Source organism: Triticum urartu, chromosome 7A (genome assembly GCF_056163025.1).
Source record: "Triticum urartu cultivar PI428250 chromosome 7A, HENAU_Tu73, whole genome shotgun sequence".
Classification (NCBI taxonomy): Eukaryota; Viridiplantae; Streptophyta; class Magnoliopsida; order Poales; family Poaceae; genus Triticum; species Triticum urartu.
This window is the reverse complement of record NC_141879.1, coordinates 53,961,424-53,980,997: the sequence shown is the minus strand read 5'-3', so window position 1 is coordinate 53,980,997 and position 19,574 is coordinate 53,961,424. Positions and strand designations below refer to the sequence as shown.

The 19,574-nt window shown below is 47.3% G+C and overlaps 2 protein-coding genes and 1 non-coding gene across 3 annotated transcripts; all 3 read right to left on the bottom strand.

Moving 5' to 3' along the window:
* Nucleotides 1-4,788: 4,788 nt before the first annotated feature.
* LOC147957662 (uncharacterized) lies at nucleotides 4,789-5,867 on the bottom strand. The gene is made up of 2 exons (XM_087534144.1): nucleotides 5,105-5,867; nucleotides 4,789-4,826 (listed from the first exon to the last, which is right to left on the bottom strand). The coding sequence occupies exons 1-2, from the start codon at nucleotides 5,865-5,867 to the stop codon at nucleotides 4,789-4,791; spliced, it is 801 nt and encodes a 266-aa protein (XP_087390270.1).
* A 1,030-nt stretch (nucleotides 5,868-6,897) lies between these two features.
* Nucleotides 6,898-6,969, bottom strand: TRNAG-UCC (transfer RNA glycine (anticodon UCC)). Its single transcript has one exon. It is a non-coding gene; the product is annotated as a tRNA-Gly (tRNA).
* A 9,725-nt stretch (nucleotides 6,970-16,694) lies between these two features.
* LOC147957661 (uncharacterized) lies at nucleotides 16,695-17,705 on the bottom strand. The gene has a single exon (XM_087531802.1). It carries the CDS (start codon nucleotides 17,694-17,696, stop codon nucleotides 16,695-16,697), a length of 1,002 nt encoding a protein of 333 aa, XP_087387928.1. The 5' UTR covers nucleotides 17,697-17,705.
* Nucleotides 17,706-19,574: the final 1,869 nt, after the last annotated feature.

Genomic DNA, 19,574 nt, shown 5'->3' with positions numbered 1-19,574 from the left:
CAGACTAGGAAATTTCCGGTACATTGCAACGGAGACAGAAATGATGACGGATTGTGATTGAGTTCTTTCGTTGAATTTATTATGTTACCAAATAATTATTGATCGTGATTCATTCCTTCCCATGAACTTAAATTAATTGTGTTACCAAATAATTATTAACACGGTTGATTCCTTCTCGTGAATTATCACATTACCATATGTTAATCTGATTTGACCGATGACATTAAAAACCGTTATCAATGAATATCAGGAAGGATGAAAAAGCGATGGAAGGTGAACGTAGCTTACATGGGAGGTTGGATGAAGCAGTTCCTTTTAAGTATATATTCGCATGTGTGTTGCAATGAAATGTAAATATTTTAGTGCATTAGCTTGTGATTTAATTGACCATATTAATGCGATTGTGTAGATAAATGTTTATCAAATCATGTCCGTGATTTACCTTATATTTTGATGAGAAGTTTGATAATTAAAATAAACTGAAATTGGTTCAGAAGGTAAGTAATTAAGATGATTGATTTTCATACAATGAATGTTGGACGAGGGGGTAGTGAGAAGAAAAGTGGTGAAACATTAAATCTTACAGTCTTTTTAAGTAGTAGAGATAGAGAGTAGAGACTAGGAAAATTGCCTGTGTGTTGCAATGTAATTAAAAAATCACACGCCGATAGTCTATGCTTCGCTACATATTAAAGAATGTCAACTATGTTCTTTTTTTAATACAGTACAGACGTAAGCGCTCATATACACGCGCATACACTCACCTATATGAATGCACACACGCATACCCTACCCCTATGAGCACTTCTGAAAGACTGAGTCGGCATCTCATCTTGAAATTTACGAAGTCACCGTAGGCACCTCGTCGTCGACGGGAACGTCTCCTCCCACTGAATGCGCATCACCGGAAATCGTGAAATAAATGCGAGCACCAGAATTTGAACCCTGATGGGCGAGGGATACCACAGTCCCTCTAACCATCCAACCACAGATGGTTCGCATGTCAACTATGTTCTCAATGCACCACAAGACTGCGATTTAGTCAGCGAGGATGCAACGAGCGGCCACATACATCCATGATGCTGACCTTCATCTCCATAGTGTCGAAGCATATGAGTATGGATCCCATGGCAGCGCCAGCTAAAGTCATCTATGATATTGGCCTCCTTCTGGGTAGGTAATATTTTGCTCTTAAAGTCCCCACCAACACCAAAATCTCATGGTGCTCAATTAATATTCATGCTTGTTTGGCAAGAAGCGCCTCATTGAAATCCCTCATGCCCCTAAAGCCTATACCACTCATGGACTTTGAAAATATCACCTTATCCGATGCAAGCCTCGCCATTTTCCTTTTACCTTATTCTATCATAAAAATCAGCAGAAGAAAAACTTTTACCGTAATTTTTATTAATATATTGCATTTAATCCATAACTATAGTTCCGCTATATTGTTTCGGATCACATAATGCACACCATAAACATCCAGACGAAGCATAGACGAAATGGGGAACATTGAGAAGATGAACAAGAAGAGACGTATGGGCCGTATCTGACTGATGGATCGACTCTCGGGTCTTCACTACAAGGTGCAGCCACAAGCAGAGGAGGAAGGTGTAGACCATGGCCACCAGGGTGGCGACGACAATGCCCTAGAGCACGGTGTCGATGGCAGGTGGATGAGCAGCAGTCCAGGCCAGCCACGGAGGAGGCCGTAATTCGTAAGTGAAAACTGATGGAAAGTTTTTCTCATTCATTACAGTCAGGTACAGGAGATACATATAGGGGCCGTAGCCCTGCCCAGGACGCGGGCGTCGTGGGATCGTGGCTGGAGCGTGGAACACTCCAGCGCTGACCAAACTGTCTCCTAACACCGTCCCGCAGTGTCAACGGCGGGGTCGACGACGCTGAGACTGGATCGGATGTCGTTGAAGGCCGCAAAGGGGAGCCCCTTGGTGAAGATGTCCGCAAACTGCGCGCTGGTGGGGACATGAAGAACTCTGACCTCTCCTAATGCTACCTTCTCTCTTACAAAATGGATGTCAATGTCAATGTGTTTTGTCCTACGATGCTGAACAGGATTACATGACATGTAGACAGCGGAGACATTATCACAATACACGATGGTAGCCTGTTGGATAGGTCGATGTAGTTCACCAAGAAGTTGACGAAGCCACACTGTCTCAGCAACGGCGTGAGCGACCGAGCGATATTCAGCTTCCGCGGAGGACCTGAAGACGGTTAGTTGCCGCTTCGATGACCAAGAAATCAAGTTATCACCCAAATATACACAGTAACCGGAAGTGGAACGCCGAGTATCTGGACAACCAGCCCAGTCCGCATCAGAATACGCTGTGAGTGTATGAGGGGAGGATGGGTTGATGAGAAGACCATGATCAAGCGTGCCTTTGAGGTAGCGAAGAATGCGTTTGACGTGGTTGAAATGAGGCAGGCGTTGGTCATGCATGTAGAGGCAAGCTTGTTGAACAGAATAGGCGAGCTCAGGACGGGTGAGAGTCATGTATTTCAGCGCCCCTGTAAGGCTGCGGTAGAGGGTAGGGTTAGAGATAGGCTCACCGTCTGAAGAAAGCTTGGAACCGGTTTCAGTGGGAGTGCGTGTCGGATGGCAATCAAGCATGCCAGCTTTGGAGAGAATGTCAAGAGCATACTGACGTTGGGAAAGAAATAGGCCCGAGGTTGAACGAGAGACGGTGATGCCGAGGAAGTGATGGAGGTGGCCTAGATCAGTCATACAAAACTCAGCACGCAAGGAAGAAATGACTTGCTCTAGAAAAGAGGTGGAGGAGGCAGTGAGGACAATGTCATCTACATAAAGAAGAAGATACGCAATATGAGCATCAGATTTGAAGATAACAAGAGATGAGTCAGACCGTGAAGGGAGGAACCCAATGGTGTGCAGAAAGGTAGCAAACCGATGAAACCAAGCACGCGGGGCTTGTTTCAAACCATACAATGATTTTTGCAAATGACAGACATGGTCTGGAAAAGATGAGTCAGCAAAACCAAGTGGCTGTCTACAGTACACCGTTTCAACAAGAGAGCCGTGAAGAAATGCATTTTTCACATCGAGTTGATGAATGGGCCAAGAGGAAGAAACAGCGATGCTAAGAACGGTGCGTATGGTGCTCGGTTTGACAAGCGGAGAGAAGGTCTCGTCGAAATCAATACCAGGCTGCTGTGAGTCCCCGCGACAAACCCAACGAGCTTTGTAACATGATAGAGAGCCATCGGAATGGAATTTGTGGCGAAAAACCCATTTACCCGAGATGACATTAGCACCGGAAGGACGCGGGACAAGAGACCAAGTGTTATTGAGGATAAGAGCGTCATATTCTTCCTGCATGGCACGAAACCAGTTGGGGTCAAGAAGGGCTGTTTTGTAGGATGAGGGAATAGGTGAAATGGTGGGCGAGTCGGTGGTAGCGGTCAGGTTGAGTCGGCGGGAAGGAAAACCGAAGCCAGCTTTACTACGGGTGCGCATGTTGTGCTTGTTGATGGGAGCAGGAATAGGAACCGCACGGGGCGGAATAGGTGGAGCTGCACCGGAGGAAGAAGAAGAGCTGAGAGAGGGAGAGGCAGCGGAAAGTGGGGATGGCGACTGGCTGAGAGCGGGAGCATCAGCATGCAAGAAGGGGATTCGTGATGGTGGTGGGTCCGATGCATGGGAAGGAGAGGGGGGAGGGGTGTGGGTGGAATAATGGGCTGGTCAGTGTTGGTGGGTGGGGGCTGATCGACTTGAACAGGCCCATGCAGAGCATGCACGTCGATCGCGGGATGCCTAGGTGCCGTGCGGTTTGGTGCGGACAGTGGGGAGGAGAGATCAGGTGGGTTGTGACCGGCAAAAGGAAAAATGGTCTCATCGAATGTGATGTGGCGAGAGAGAATGATGCGGCTAGTAGGAAGATGAAGGCAACGGTAGCCGCGATGATCATCGGAATACCCGAGAAAAACACACGGCAATGAGCGAGGCGCAAGTTTATGAGCGCATGTGGCAGAGAGATTAGGGAAACATAGGCATCCAAATATATGAAGGTCTACGTAGGAGGGAGGGGTAAGAAAGAGAGAGTGGTAGGGAGAGAATTGGGGGCAAATTTTGGTGGGACGTATGTTAAGTAAGAAGGTGGCATGACGAAGGGACTTGACCCAGTATTGGGGCGGCATAGATGCTTGGATCAAGAGAGTACGTAGAATATCATTGATACTGCGAAGAGATCGCTCAACCTTGCCATTTTGCGGGGAAGTATATGGGCAGGAGAACCGGAGGAGAATGCCATGGCGAAGAAAGAAATCACGGTTGCGAAAATTGTCAAATTCACGGCCGTTGTCACATTGCAAAAAGCGAATGGGGAGGGAGAAGTGGGTGTACACGTAGCGTTGGAAATTCACAAACACGGTATGAACATCAGATTTGCAGCGGAGTGGGAAGGTCCAGATGAAGTGTGAGTAATCATCCACTATTACAAGATAAAACTTAAATCCGGACACACTAGGAACAGGTGATTGCCATATATCACAGTGCAACAACTCAAAGAGAAAGGAACTGATAGTAGTAGATGTGCCAAAGGGCAGTCTAACATGTTTGCCCATTTGACATGACTGACATAAAGAGGAGTCGTGTGACTCCCAAACGTAGGGTAGCTGAAACTCGCGAAGAAGAGTGGTGGCGGTGGCGCTGTTGGGATGACCGAAACGGCGATGCCAGAGCGAGACGGAGGCGACCATGGCATGAAGCTGCGGTGAGGGAGGCGCGCCGCGAACAGGTCATCGGAGCTATTGAACCGAGCGATCAGCGCCTTGCTGCGAAGATCCTTCACAGAGACAGCCAGAGGATCAAATTCAACAGAAACAAGATTATCAATAGTAAAATGGCGAACGGAGATCATATTTTTAATTAGTGCAGGCGCAACAAGTACTTCACGTAAGGAGAGATTTGGAGAGAGAGAGGTCGAGCCGGTGCATGAAACAGGCATGGATGAACCGTTTCCTACTGTGATGGAAGGAAAAATGGAAGGATGAATGGAGGAAAGCGTAGAGCTAGATGCGGACATGTGCGCGGAAGCACCAGAATCGAATATCCATTCCGTACCTGTATCCTGAGTGGTAAGCGAGTTCATGGCAGCGATGAAGGCGGCTTGGTCCCAAGTTGGTGGCGTCGGTGTAGAGGACGAAGCAGCAGATGAAGCCGGTGGCGTCGCGTGATCCCACGGCGAAGCAGGCGGGGCACCGTAGGAGTACGCCGAAGGATCTGTTGATGACGGCGCGGTTTGGTACACAGGAACATACGCCGTGTAGGCGTTCGGAGGAGGCCGCGAGCCGAGAAGACCAGGGGCGCCAAGTTGGGGACGCATACCGGGCGGCCCCCACACGCCGCCGTAAGCCGGAGGAGCACCGTAGGGAGAGGGTGCCGACCACGGCATAGGCCAGGCCTGAACCAACCCAGTCCACGGGTCAGGTGAGGGACGCCACGGCGCCGAAGCAGTAGTTGATGATGATGGCGCCGCCGGAGCAGATGGCGGAGCAGGCGTCGACGGCGCGGAGGAGGCAGTCGAGGACGATCCCGAAGAGCGCGGAGGACGATAAATGGGGTTCTTGCCTTTGTAGTTCGGGCTGGGACGCCACCCCGGGGGCGGCTGTGATGAAGACGACCCGGAGTGCGCGGACGGCGGTGCCGCAGCGGCCGGTGCGGCAGGGCGCGGAGTAGCGTGGAAGACGCGCGACGCACCAGCCTTGCGGGCTTGATTCTGCTCCTCCATTTGCAGCATGGAACGAGCCTCGGCCAGCGAGGGCAGAGGACGAAGAAGAGGGATCAGCGTCGCCTGCTGGGCGAAGCGTTCGTCCAGACCACCCATGAGCGCATGAAGAAGAGAGCGATCAGCGACGGTTTCACCGAGCTCTCGCAGTTCGTCGCCGATCGCCTTGATTCGCTGGCAGAAAATGCCCACCGGACGGTCGCCTTGAGTGATCGTACGCAGCTCGGTGTTGAGGGCGGAGATGCGAGCGTCGCGGTTGTCTTGGAAGAGTCGACGAAGCTCGAGCCAGATGTCGCAGGCCGTGGCGCCGTCGGTGACCACGAGGTTGAAGAGCTCCGTGGATATGCGAGTGTAGAGCCACTGGATGATCGCGAGATCGTCTTTGACCCAACGCGGATCATGCGGTGAGGGTACGCACTACTAGGAAAAGGCCTACTAATGGCGCACCAGTTTTGCCTACTAATGGCGCACTACTGGTGCGCCATTAGTAGCACGCCACTAGTATTTTTTTACTAATGGCGCACCATTAGTATACCACATACTAATGGCGCAGGTGCGCCATTACTATCTGACTTAGTAATGGCGCACCACATAGAAGTGCGCCATTAGTAATATTTTTTTTCAACTAGTAATGGCGCACCACCCCCATGGTGCGGCATTAGGCTGGTCACAATAGGAAAGAACATAAGCTAGTAACTTACACACTTCCCTAAACTATGTTACTACCTCCATAGTGGGTAGGAACATCTATGTAGTGTCATGCAACGATGTATTTATTAGGTTATAGACTCATTGTTTCTTGGAGTGTGTGATGTTCCGGTAACTTAGCTAGTTACCACAAGCACCTCTCTCTTCATTAAATATGTGCCACATAAGCACAGTTGTATTGGAGTGTGTGATGTTACTCCTAAGTTCCTCCCCATTGTGACCAGCCTTAGTAGTTTTGAAAAAATTAAATTTTTTGCGCCATTACTAGTTCAACTAGTAATGGCGCTAGTAATGGCGCACCACGCCCACGATGCGCCATTAGTAGTTTTGAAAAAAAAAATTATTACTAATGGCGCACCGCAAATGTCTGGTGCGCCATTAGTGTTATTTTCATCTATAGCCCTTTTCCTAAGGGTAAAAATGCGTCTGCCGGGAGTCAAACCCAGGTCTATTGCTTGGAAGGCAATTATCCTAACCGTTGGACCACAGACGCTTTGACATGCCAATTTTCGCAATACATGTTATTCATAGAACATTTGTACAATAAGGATGCAAGTGATAGGCATCACACCATGAGTGCGAATTTTCAGCGGACGAGCACCAGGCAGGCCGCTATCCTGGGCATCCTTTTGGGCCTGAGGATCTGGATTTTGTCAGTGGGTGGCAGGCCTATCTTGCGAGGACATGGATTTTGGGCCATGGGTTTTGTCAGTGGGCTTTCTGACATGACATGACGGTGGAAAGTGAACCACATTGCGCGGCGCAACGCTGTGCATTGCACAGGAGCGAGTGTCTCGCGTAAAAGTTAACTCGCTACTGCTAATTGACCATTAGACGTGAGCATGCCACAGTTGCGTGATTAGGGAAGACTTTTGCTCTGTCACACAAAGCACATGTGGCTAAGCTGTTCCGATTTTCTAGCATGTGGAGCAGATAAAACTGAAGTGCCAGGTTAGTGGTGATGGTTTTTAAACACAACGACAGTGTTGCATTTGCTGGTCAAAACGGACAGACGAATTAACATGAAACAGATAAAACTTGCTTAGTGAAGTGATAGCTAATGTGAACAAACTTGGGTCTTCGCTGGCCGCCAATGCTCCACGTCCGCACTTGACAAACTGGTTCCGCCAGCCAACGTTGCTCCACGGCATGCATGCACATGGCGTACAGGTCCCCACGAACAAGGACGTACAGTTCTGCAGCGACGTACATGTCAGCTTGGCGTCAGAGGGCTAGGTCCTTTTGCATGTGCGTGGGGCCTGACTGCTTCAATACGGGCCAAAAATAAATCAAATACATGAGATACGCACTGGCAGCACGGATCCATATGGTGCTGTGACGGCCCTGATAGCGGCCTGCCTGCAGCGCGGCCGCTGTTCGCATTTTTCGTCACACCATGCCCCTCCATCATCATGAAGAAAGGGCACAGTACGAAGCTGCAGGTGTTAAACATATCGTACCGTCTCTCCCATCAACTTAGTCTTTCTTCTAGGCAACTCAAAAAAAAAAGCTTAGTCTTCTAGGGCTGGACTTGATTAAAGTACTAACTTGAACATGTTAGAGCTAGCATCTTTTGTCGGTAATCAGACCACAAAAATCATTGGCCAAATCAAGGTGCTAATTGGCGCTGCAAATGAGCATTGTCATGCAGTTCAATTGTTCTTATTGTAATGCACCGTAGTTCAATAATCAGTCTATTGCAACAAACAAAAGTACACATGACTAGCAAAGGGTCCAACCATCCAGGGCATGTTTGGTTCATGACTAATTTTGCCACAGTTTTTCAACATCTCGTTGATAGAGTTTGTCAACGCCTGAAAGGATGGAAACAAAAGGTACTATATCCATGCAAGGTAAGGATATTTTGTTGAAGTCTGTAGCTCAAGCAATTCCTTCATATGTCACGTGAGTGTTTAAATTGCCAAAAGGAATTTGTGAATTAATTACTGATGAAATGTCGAGTTTTGGTGGGGAGACAGTGAAGAGAAGAAGATGCTTTGGTATGCATGGCGAAAAATGTGTATTCTGAAGAAAAGAGGGGGCATGGGTTTTAGCGATGTACAAAGCTTTAATCTTGCTATGTTAGCAAAACAGGGTTGGCGTCTAATTCAGAGCCCCGATTCTTTGTGTGCACGTGTGTTAAGTGCAAAATATTGTCCTGATGGAAACATACTGAATGCGGGTCCCAAGAAAGGCTCTGCATTTACTTGGGAAGGTATTGTTTCAGGGATCCAAACCTTTAAGAGGGGATACGTTTGGAGAGTTGGGACTGGTTCAAAGATGATTATTTGGAAAGATCCTTGGATACCCTCCAATGTTCCGGAAAGTAATCATTCCGTGGGGGGAAACTTTATTGTCAAAGGTAGAAGACTTGATTGACCAATACTCTGGTCAATGGGATGAATAGCTTGTACGCTATGTTTTCAACCTAGTTGATGTTGCTATAATCCTACGAATCCCTCTTTGCGTGGATGTGCTAGTGGGTTTTGTAGCATGGAATTACACAAGGTATGGTACACTCTTGGTGCGATCTTCATATCATGTTGAGTTTGATCACCAATATGCCGCATGATTGGTACATCCTAATGGTGAAGGTAATGTTAAATGGAATATGGAAGGACACTTGACGCCTGTGAGGCCCTGGTAAAATAAATCACTTTACATGAAAGATGCTGAGAGTACTCTTGGCGAGTTACAGTGTGCTTGCTTTGTGTCAATATTCCAGTCACGGGTACATGTCCGGTGTGCGGAAGTGGGCTAGATGACATACAACACTTCTTATTCACATGTCCTCGTGCGTCGGCAATTCGGGCTTAACTGGGATTGGAAGATGTTATCTAGAAAGTTACTCCCTCCATTCCATTATGTAGTGCTTATAGATCTTTTTTTGAAAAGTCAAACTTTACAAACTTTGACTAAGTTTATAGTGAAAACTACTTATATCTATAATACCAAATATATACAATATGGAAATACATCTTGTAATGTATCCAATGATATGTATTTGGTATTATAAATGTATGTATATTCCTCTGTAAACTTGGTCAAAGTTTGTAAAATTTGACTTCTCAAAAAATATATACGCACTGCATTATGCAACGGAGGGAGTATATTGGAAGATTGCTCGGGGTCTGTCACAATAGAGATTCTAGAGAGAACTCAGGCAAACATTGGGGAGCTGCCAACGGCGGAATTGATAGTAGTAGCAGCGTGGTACATGATGTGGAGACGGTGCCAGTTCATGGAAGGCGAAGTAATACAATCTCCTGATGGTGCTGCTATCTCTATCAAAGTGCTGGCCAGGAACTTTGTAAGGGCAGCAACTCCTAAACAGATGGTTAAGAAGTGTGATCATATGTGGAAAAAGCCTAATCATGGATGTGTAAAGGTAAATGTAGATGCTTCATTTCAATCTAAAATGCTGTCGGGCGCCACAGGAGCTGTTGCACGTTATGACAGACGTAACTTTCTGACAGTACCTTCAAGGTGGAGACGGTGAACTAGCAGAACGCTTACTTTGGTGCAGAAGTGGCTATATTTATGGAATGCAATACTCTGGCTTCTGATTTTTTGAAATTTTCATATGTCGTTTGCTTCTTCTAGCTAAATCTTTCTTTAATTCTAGATCCTCTTCTGTTTGGGATCCACCTATGACTCTATTTCTCATATGCTTGTAAATGTTATGGCTATCATCTGAGAAAAAAGTCCTATTACTATAAAAAGAACCTTAAGGCAAATTATGACTGCCACAAGAAGTGTGGTGAAGAAAGTTCTCACCAAAAGTGTGGAAAGATGTAGCAAAAATCCCTATGACATACAGACCAAGTAGCTAGAAAAGTTGGCAAATTACAAGTCTGTCAATGATTCAAACACATGCGTAAGATAGTGTGAGATGACTAAGATTAAGTGTGGCAACCATAGGATACAAACCAAACATGCCCCTAGTAAGATTTACATTCGTGAATGACAATGGCTACCAAGGCTCAGCCATCGTACCACAATACATTACCAATGTTGTCATCTCTTAGATCACGCTCTTGTCGTGGTCATTGCGGCCGTAGTCAGTTCTGAACCATGTTTTTGTCTAGGTTGCCAGCATTTTTTTCCGGCAAAGACGGGATTTTATTGAATCAAAATGAAGCATAAAGGATATACAACTAACAATTACATCCCCGACCTTTGCATGACTAGGATGAACACAACTAACATTAAGGCACAAACACAAGGAATCATGCCAACATTAAGGCGCGCACACAAGAAAATATACCCAGGCCAAAGAAAAATAAGGAAAAAACATCAAAGTGGTCGAAACAACAATCAACGAACTGCAACAACGACCTTCCACACCAACCATTCGTTGACTTCACAAGGATAATGAGAAATGTGAATCATTTGTGTTGTTAAGCTTAGTACTAACATTGCAAATATTTTTGGTTGCAACACCGATTCAATGTTATTCACATATTTAGGGCTTCCTTTGGGTATGACTAAACCCTCAGTCCAGGACCTAATGCCCCATCTGTGTAACATGGAATGAAGACTCTCTCACATTGCAAGCTCTCTCTTGTTAACTCAGTGATCACTTCCTTATCTATTTTTGCGCTTTTCACACTTAGGTTCCCACGAAAAAATACTTGATCTCCTTGATAAACTTCTAGAACATGCCTCTGGACCAAGAAAACAGATCAAGGTGACAAGTGCAACTTACCAAGGCCATGTGACACGGTTTGCCGCCCCAAAGATAGCAGTGGACCTGGTATTATCAACCCCAAAATTCAAAGTGATCCTTTGCTTCTTAAATACCTACACAAATTCTACAAACGATGCGATCTTACATGGGTTGAACTTATTTGGTCCACGTACTACAACACAAAAACCAGACATGCTTCGGAGCCTTGTGGCTCATTTTGGTGGAGACATCCTAAAGCTCACCCATGTGTACCATGGCATTTCATAGATCGATGTGCGGCAAGGAGACAATGTCCATATGTGGAAAGATCTTTGGAGATGGGAAATTCTGGCGGACTCATGTCCAAGGGCATTCTCATTTTCTCGTGATGAGGACATCTCGTTTCGGGCTTTCTTGGGCATCACGTCGCTTGTCGAGGCATTCCACCTCCCCCTCTCATTGCAAGCACATGATGAGGTACACCACCTCCAGGAAATCACTGCTCATGTGGGCACGACTAGTGTGCTAGAGGCAATAGATCTTTAGTCCTATGTTCGGGGATCAGCTGATTACACCTCTCATAGATACTACAAATTTTATTTCAGAGATGTCAAGGCCCACAAAACATACAAATCGTTATGGAAATCAGAGGTGACTATGAAAAACAAAGTTTTTGGTTGGTTACTCCTCTCTATAAAAATTAAGCTGCTATGTAGAGATTCCATCCAAAAAGGATCTTGAATTTTAGTACTTGCATTTCAGACATAATGCTACTATGTAGAGATTCCATCCAAAAAGGATCTTGATTTAGACACATGTGCACAAATCAAAATCCAAAAATAAGGAAAAATATTAATTTTGCACCTAAAAATATTTTGTGTTCTAGTTCACCAATTTGCTTGAATATCTAGGTTTAGTTTATGCATGCATAATGTCTATCTGGTTATAATTATTGAGACAAGAGATAAGCAAGTCAATGATTAAAAGATAAAAGAGATAAACATGCCACCAAGCTCACTCGCATAGGCTAAAATATCTAATCAATTGATTGTATATTTTAACCACTGCAGTCAGTGAGAACTACTCGGAGGGGGGCTCGGTGGTGGCAACGTGAGGCTTTTGAACAAGGAATGGGGAGTGGACACAGATACAACGTTGCATACACATGATAACAAACTGACTCGAAAAGTGGGGTCATTTTTGAGTACACAACACTAACGAGCTAGTTTGCAAAAAAAGTCTGTTCCGCTCGTTCAAAAATAATTTTCATGGGTGGTAAATTTGCAAAAAGTCCTCAAATGTTTCCGTACTCAACCAGTAGTTCCTCGCTCTTACAGTGAAACCGCAGTCCCTCGCTCTCGCTCACCTCTCGCAATCAACATGTAGTCCTTGCTCTCGTAGTTAGCTCAGACACCTCACACTCTACTCTCTCTCCCCCTCTCACTCTCGTTCTTGCTTTCCTCCTTCTTTGCTGCCCCTGTGCTCTGCTCCGGCTCACCTCCAAAAAAGTTTGGATCTTTCGGTCCAAGAAGGCGACAAGTGCCGGATCCGGCGACGGTGAGGTTAGATCTGGTGGCTGCGAGGACGGACACGACAGATCTGGACCACCATCAACACCAGATGCGGGCTGCAGAGGCTGGACACCAACGAGGTGTTGTTGTCCTGCACGATGCTATGGTGGTGACTCAAGCCATGGACCTGCGGGCAGTGGGAGATGGAGGCAACACCCTTCACCATCACCAAGCTCGTGTCGAGGGTGACCGTGGTATCCAGTGGCCCAGAACAAAGGGTTTAGCATCGCATCACGGTACGCTCTCCAGTCCCTTTCCTTGCAGATTTTGCATGCCTTGAGAACTCATCACTGTCAAGCACACACTCTTATCCTAAACAAGGGGGCATGATATTGATAGCATTATGCGTCAAACTTTTACTATATTGCATATATTCATGATAGTCTACGTGTAATTGATCTTAGGAGTATCATCCTGCACATTGGGATTTCACAATGTGCTTTCACACCACCAACCTTTGCAGGGAAGGGGCTAGCGTCGAGCTACTGCAAGAAAAGTGCATTCTTAGTCTACAGGGATGGAGACCAATAGATCTGTGGCTGTTGCATGATCCATGTTCTTCTAGTAAAAGATCTATGTAAGATTCTTAGTCTACATTACAAGTGCGCAGACATTTTCTTCCAGTATCCTAAGACCATGTGCTCAAAAAATTGGAAAGTTCATTCTTCCTGTTCTTACCATATTTTGTATTCTTCAAAAAGATAGTACAATGTTGTAACATGTTGTTTCATTACCAGTCATGGTTTTGCATGAATTGGTTCATGTTTTGCTGCATGATAGCTGCGACCATCATGTTTAGACAATTGGAGTAATTTGTGTGTGAGTAGTTTCAAGATCTCCTAGAAAAAATGCTTTCATTTTGCAAGGTTGAGTAGTGCCGTCATGAAGTAGCTAGAATTTTGCTTCAAATTGAAATATTGAAACAAAACTGTAAATTGTTTGGCCAGTATTGCTTCAAATTGTATTATGAGTAGTACTCCACATAAATGTCAAGTGTTTGCAATGAAAGTACTAGTAGTAGCTTCAGTAGATGAAAGGAGTAGATGAACATCTTGAAAATAACTCCATTTTACTCCTGTAGTGTGGCGTTGGTCATCTTGAAAATTCATGACAATAGATGTGTGCATAAAGGTGCTCTTGGAGATGAAAGCTTCTACACGAGCCGCGTCAAGGAGTAATCTAGTAAACAAGAAACGTAAAAGTTTGTGGTGGTGTTCGTCTTGAAAATCCCGTGTAAATGAAAGGAGTAGTGTGGTGTTGTTCATAAATTCCGTGTCAATGAAAGGAGTAAGTGAAACTAGTAAACAAGAGTTGTTGTTCACCTTCAAAATTCATAATTGAAAGGAGTAAATGAAAGGAGTAGTGTGTTTTTGTTCATAATTTCAGTGTAAATGAAAGGAGTAGATGAAAGCTTCTACAAGAGTTATGTTCATAAAAGAGATCTTGCTCATAAAGGAGTAGTGTGGTGGTGTTGTTCATAAAAAATCAGTATTGCTTGCAACATTTATACTTGATTTACACTAAATTTATATAATTCAGCAATCCATATTAAAATTTTCCAAATGGGGGTTTATGGTGTGCACCTTTACTCATATACTCCAAATGAACTAAATTTATTTTGCACAAGTATTTTACACAATTGTTTTACACACTATTATTTTGCTCAAGTGTTTTGCACAATTATTTTACACAACTAGTTTAGACACAAGTATTTTGCACAATTATTTTACAAAATTGTTTGTGCTACAATTTATACACAAAACATACTCCGCCTAGTCTCTGCGCTCTTCTCTCTACCTCTGCTCTCCCCCTGGTCTTGTCTCTACTCCTCTCTCTCTCTCTCTCTCTCTCTCTCTCTCTCTCTCTCTCTCCCTCTCTCCTTCCCTTTGCTTCTTTCCTACTCATTTCTCTATGTTGTCTTTCCTTTCCTTTCTCTACCAGTTCTTTCATTTCTCCTCCCCCTCTCCTCAATTAGCCTTCTCCTGTAAGGGCCAAGGTCATAGCAATGAGCTCAACCTCGCAAGATAGAGCGAGAGGTATCCTTACTTCATTTTGCTGACGTTCTTTATTCATGTGCAGGATTTTGTAGCCATTTCATCCTTCTTTTTTCATAACCTCCACCATACATTACTGAAGTGTAGAAAAGCCTCATTATTAGGCAGACGCACACACATCCATCGGTCGATGTACCGGCTCTCAGTCTAGCATAGGACAACAATGCCTAAGGAGAAAAATCCTAACACCAAAAAGAATGCGATAAGTTTCTGGCATCTCTCAATACCACGGGATACTATTTGGCTTCCATCCAAAAGCAAGATCAGAAACATGGTAATCAACCCACTTTGACTTTCTCTTCCTTCCACTCTTAACCTTTGCAACAACTGTATGTGATAGTTTAAAGTTTGCTCTATGCTACTGCATCTACCTTTTATAACATGGTTTGGCTTGGGGCACGTGTAGGCTCTTCAAACTTTCTATGATTTTTCTAGCACTAAAAAAATGTCCTGATAAATAACGGATACATATGCTTTATTACGGCTGTGAGGGGCATGTTGTTGTTGTATAAGATCACCTTTTTTTATCTCAAGAACATTTCGTGGTCATGTTTATGAGGAAATACGATTATCATGATCTTTTGGAGTTTAAGCTGCTAGTGAATTTTAGTAGTTGCATTTCAAATATAATACTACTATGTAGAGACTCCATTCAAAATACATCTTGATTTAGACACATGTGTCCAAAATATAAATCCAACAAAAAAGCAAAAATAATATTGCACTTACAAATATTTCATGAGTAATGGTGAGGGGTGACAATGGCGGCTTAGGCTATGTAGGGAGAGACTAGTGTACAAAAAACACTTTGTGTGCAAAAATAGAAAAATCAACAACATCCATCGGATTTTGAATGGATGTCTCAGATCCACCTTGAGGAACATGGTGGAGGGATTCTTTTTGTACATAACTATTAGTGAAGGGGGTCTTCACAAAATGCACAGAAGCTCCACCAATTCACGTGCATTGAATCTGAGACATCCATTTAATATCCGACGGATGTCACTGTTGTTTTCTATTTTTGCACACTAGGTGCTGCTTTTACACTAGTCTCTCCCTTACTTAAGATGGTCTTAACGGTTGCGCTACGAATGTTTGGCTCATATTCTAGTTTTTTTTTTTGCAAGAAGAATGCTCTAGCATTTCTAGGATGGACTAATTTGTACGGGTCTAAAACAAAAATGCTAGACATACAAAGATTTACAAGCTTTTACAAGCTCTTTCCATCTAATAACCAATCACAAATCTCTGCCCCCTTGATTTTCAGGGAGATGGGCTGTCCCGCTCATTTGTTGACCAATAAAAACTAACCCACCTGTAAAAGCCTGTAAACTGTTTGTACGTGTAGCATTGCCGGGTCTAAAAAGGGGTAACGTATGGAGGTTTGATCGCCCATGGGCTGCCCAGTAAACCAAGTGCCAGCTACAGGGGGGCAAACAAAGGGAGAACCTCTGATTGGTCGAAAGGCCCAGTGGTAAACTTAAAAAAAAATGGAATCATTATCTGGCGAACGTCAGCCAGTGACATTTCGCCAGCAGCTTTGCAAAATACCCCCAAGCTCACTCAATACACCACAAAGCGAGTGTTTGCCACGGGAGCGGCTTGGAGCGAACGCCTGCAGGGAACCTACGTGGCAATGGCCTTGTACCAGGGTTGGTCTCCTGGCAAACGTTCGTCAGGTAACATGTTCGTCTAAAACAGATGCATGCGGGAACCGTGAAGCATAGACGATACAATTATACCCAAAGTCCAAAAAATGTAATCGTTGTTTCATACTGATGAAATGTAATTTATGATCGAATGTATAGATACAAAAATTGCTTTTGGAGCTTGAACTCCATGCTTGGAATTATCTTGAGTCGAACTCATGGAGAAATGAGATTTGCTTGACAACCAACAATATTTCATCATCATGTTCTCCAAATCAATGGTGTGCGGGTACTATCCAGAACGGCGGGCGAGACGGCTCCGGGACACCCTCACCCAGCTCGCGCACTTCCTCCGTGTTGGAGCCGACGTCGTACACGTACACGCGGCTTTGGTAGGGGTGCATCCAGTACACGCTGTTGGGCAGCAACCCAAACTCGGTGGCCGGGCACCAGCCCGCGAAAGGCCAGCTCGAGCCGCCGGCGAGGATGGCCCGGTCGCCGATGCTGTCCAGCCTGACGAACCTCTTGCCGGCGAGATCCACCCTGTAGATGGCGATGTTGACGACGGCCTCCGCCTCGTGCCCGGTGAAGAAGATCCAAGCCACGTGCACCTCCCCGTCGAGGTCCAGCGAGTATTTGAACGCCTGAGCGTAGGCCGCCCCTGGAGGGACGACGACCTCTACCGGTTTTGCCATGGTCATGGTAGTTAGGGACGGCTCCGGTGAGAACTCGAGCACGCCGTACTTGTCCGCCGAGGCCGGCCAGTAGAACTTGCCGCGGCACGCCATGAGACCGGTCACGAACCGCTTCGTCCAGAATTTGCCCCACGGGGCAGACAGCCAGGAGCCGCCCAGGTCGTACACGTGCCTGGTCCAGGGCGAGGGTGGCGACGTGCCGCCGGCGTGGCAGTACCACAGCGCCGTGTCGTCCGACTCCGACTCGAACGGCTCGAGAACGACCAACGTGAAACAGTCGGCAGGGCCCGTGGGGTCGCCGGACAGCGCACAATCCGTGCCCGCGGCCGGCGGCGAGGCCCACTGCGGCAGAGCGATCTTGTTGCCGGCCCGTGGGTCCCAAAGGAAGGTGGCAAGCGTCGCCGGGTCCGAGACGAGCAGCCAGCCGCGCGCGGTCACCCAGCTCCGCTTGCCCCGCAGCGCCTCTTCCATCTCCTCGCCGGGGCCGCGCGCGCCGTCGGAGACGCTGTAGAGCGTTTTGCTATGTTGGCCGTCGTCACCGTGGTGGAAGACGAGGCACGGCAGTGACGACGCGGTCGTCATTGACGTGCGCCAGTGTGTGGCCAGGGATTCCACGCACGTAGGATGTAAATCTCGTGCGGCCCGTCGTGTGGTTTTATGCAGGCGTAGTGCTGTGGGTGGATCGATGCCGAGTCGGTTTCGCACTCTCGTGCCAGTCGTACTTCGAAACACGCTTTGCCCCGTTTTATAAATAAAACAACATCCCAACAAATACATGACCCAACGATACAAAATAGTAATGCAACCATCTTACAAAGCTGATTCTGAGATACCCGACACACGTAGAACACATGCGACTATGGGATGATACCAGCAACAAGCACCGGACGAACTAAACACCCTCACGCTACGACCTAGCACACCTAGGCTCCACGGCAACGCGCCCAAAAGGGAGAACAACGCAGAGCGTTGCCACTGCCGAGTCCACACCAGACAAAGATCTAATCCCGAAACCCTTACACGGAGAGAAGAACCACACCGACGTCTAAAAGAAGAGGATGACACCCACGGGTGTCGCTGTCGTCGGCGCCATGGCACGGAGCTCTTGCTCGGCAAGTCACCCGTGCCACGACGAGGCCGCCAAGAGGAACGCAACGATATCATGTCCCCCGATGCAGATCGGGATGTTGCCCTCCCGAAAGAGAGGGCATATTCGAGCTACCCGCTGTAACACCTCTTGTAGCCCACACAACCCCGGAGGAGAGCCACCACCACCGCAATGATGCCCGCTGACAAGAAATCATGCGGACCTCCATCCGGGGCCGCTGCCCCGGCATCCCTGTCACGAGCTACCATCGGCCGTGCACATCACATTTCACACAACCACGGTAGGAAGAGCGACGGAACTTCATCTACTCTTAGCCCGACATTAATCCCCTAGTCTGGGTAGGCACCTCCATAGTAGGAGGTGCCCGCACCTACATCCCTAGCCAATACCTGGTGGACTAGGGGAAGACACGACTCTGCAATTGCCGACGGCCGCCGCCGAGCCAGCCCCGAGCACATGGCTAGGCGAGATCACACGATGCCATGTCCGTGGTCACCGATGCACCCGTAACCCAACCACCGCCAACGAGGACCACCCGCAAGCACACCTCCAGCCAAACCCAACCACTCCTACACGAAGCATATGCTTCGATCAGCCCCCAGTGCCTGATCTATCCTGCTCGATCACAAACCATAGACCTAAGCCATCGTTACCGCGTGTGCAGTCGGCACCCGGCCCTTTCCCTGCGCGCCACCGGCTTCGATCCAGGAGAGGGAGAGGTGCAACCACCACCCTGCACCGCCTGCCAGAGTTCCACAACCACAACTGCACCGTTGCAGCCCCATAAGCCCGCCATGGCAACTGCCATGGCTGATAACCACCACCGCAGGCATGCCCTAGCGGTCACCAACCCTGCCAAACACAGCCCGCGCCCCCTGCTGGCATTAAGTCAAGACCAGGCCTGGCCGGAGGACGGCAAGGGCATGATCATCAGGGGAGCCGAGTAGAGAAGGCCCGGACTCCGCCTCCACAAGCGACAGGCCCAAGCCCATCCGCAGCCGAAAGCAGAGCCGCTGAGTCCAAGTAATAGATCTGATTCACAGCTCGACCTTGTCGAGGACCCGCGCACCGACCCAACGCCCTCAGCCCCTTCACACCGCTGGCGGCAGCCCGTGCCTCGGCCGCCAGCTCCCACCGCCAGGCCTCGTGCCCACGTTGGCCGACTCCGCCGTCGCCGGTGCCACCAGGCACCAAGTAGGAGAAGGAAAACGCACCTCTGCCGCCGATGTTGGCCGGGCTTTGCCCATCAGCTCGTCATGGTGGTGGCGAGGAGAGGATGGGTGGGAGAAGGCCCTAGGCCGTAAGCTAGCCCCCCACCCCCACCCCCACCCCCCGGCTCGTGGGAAGTGAAG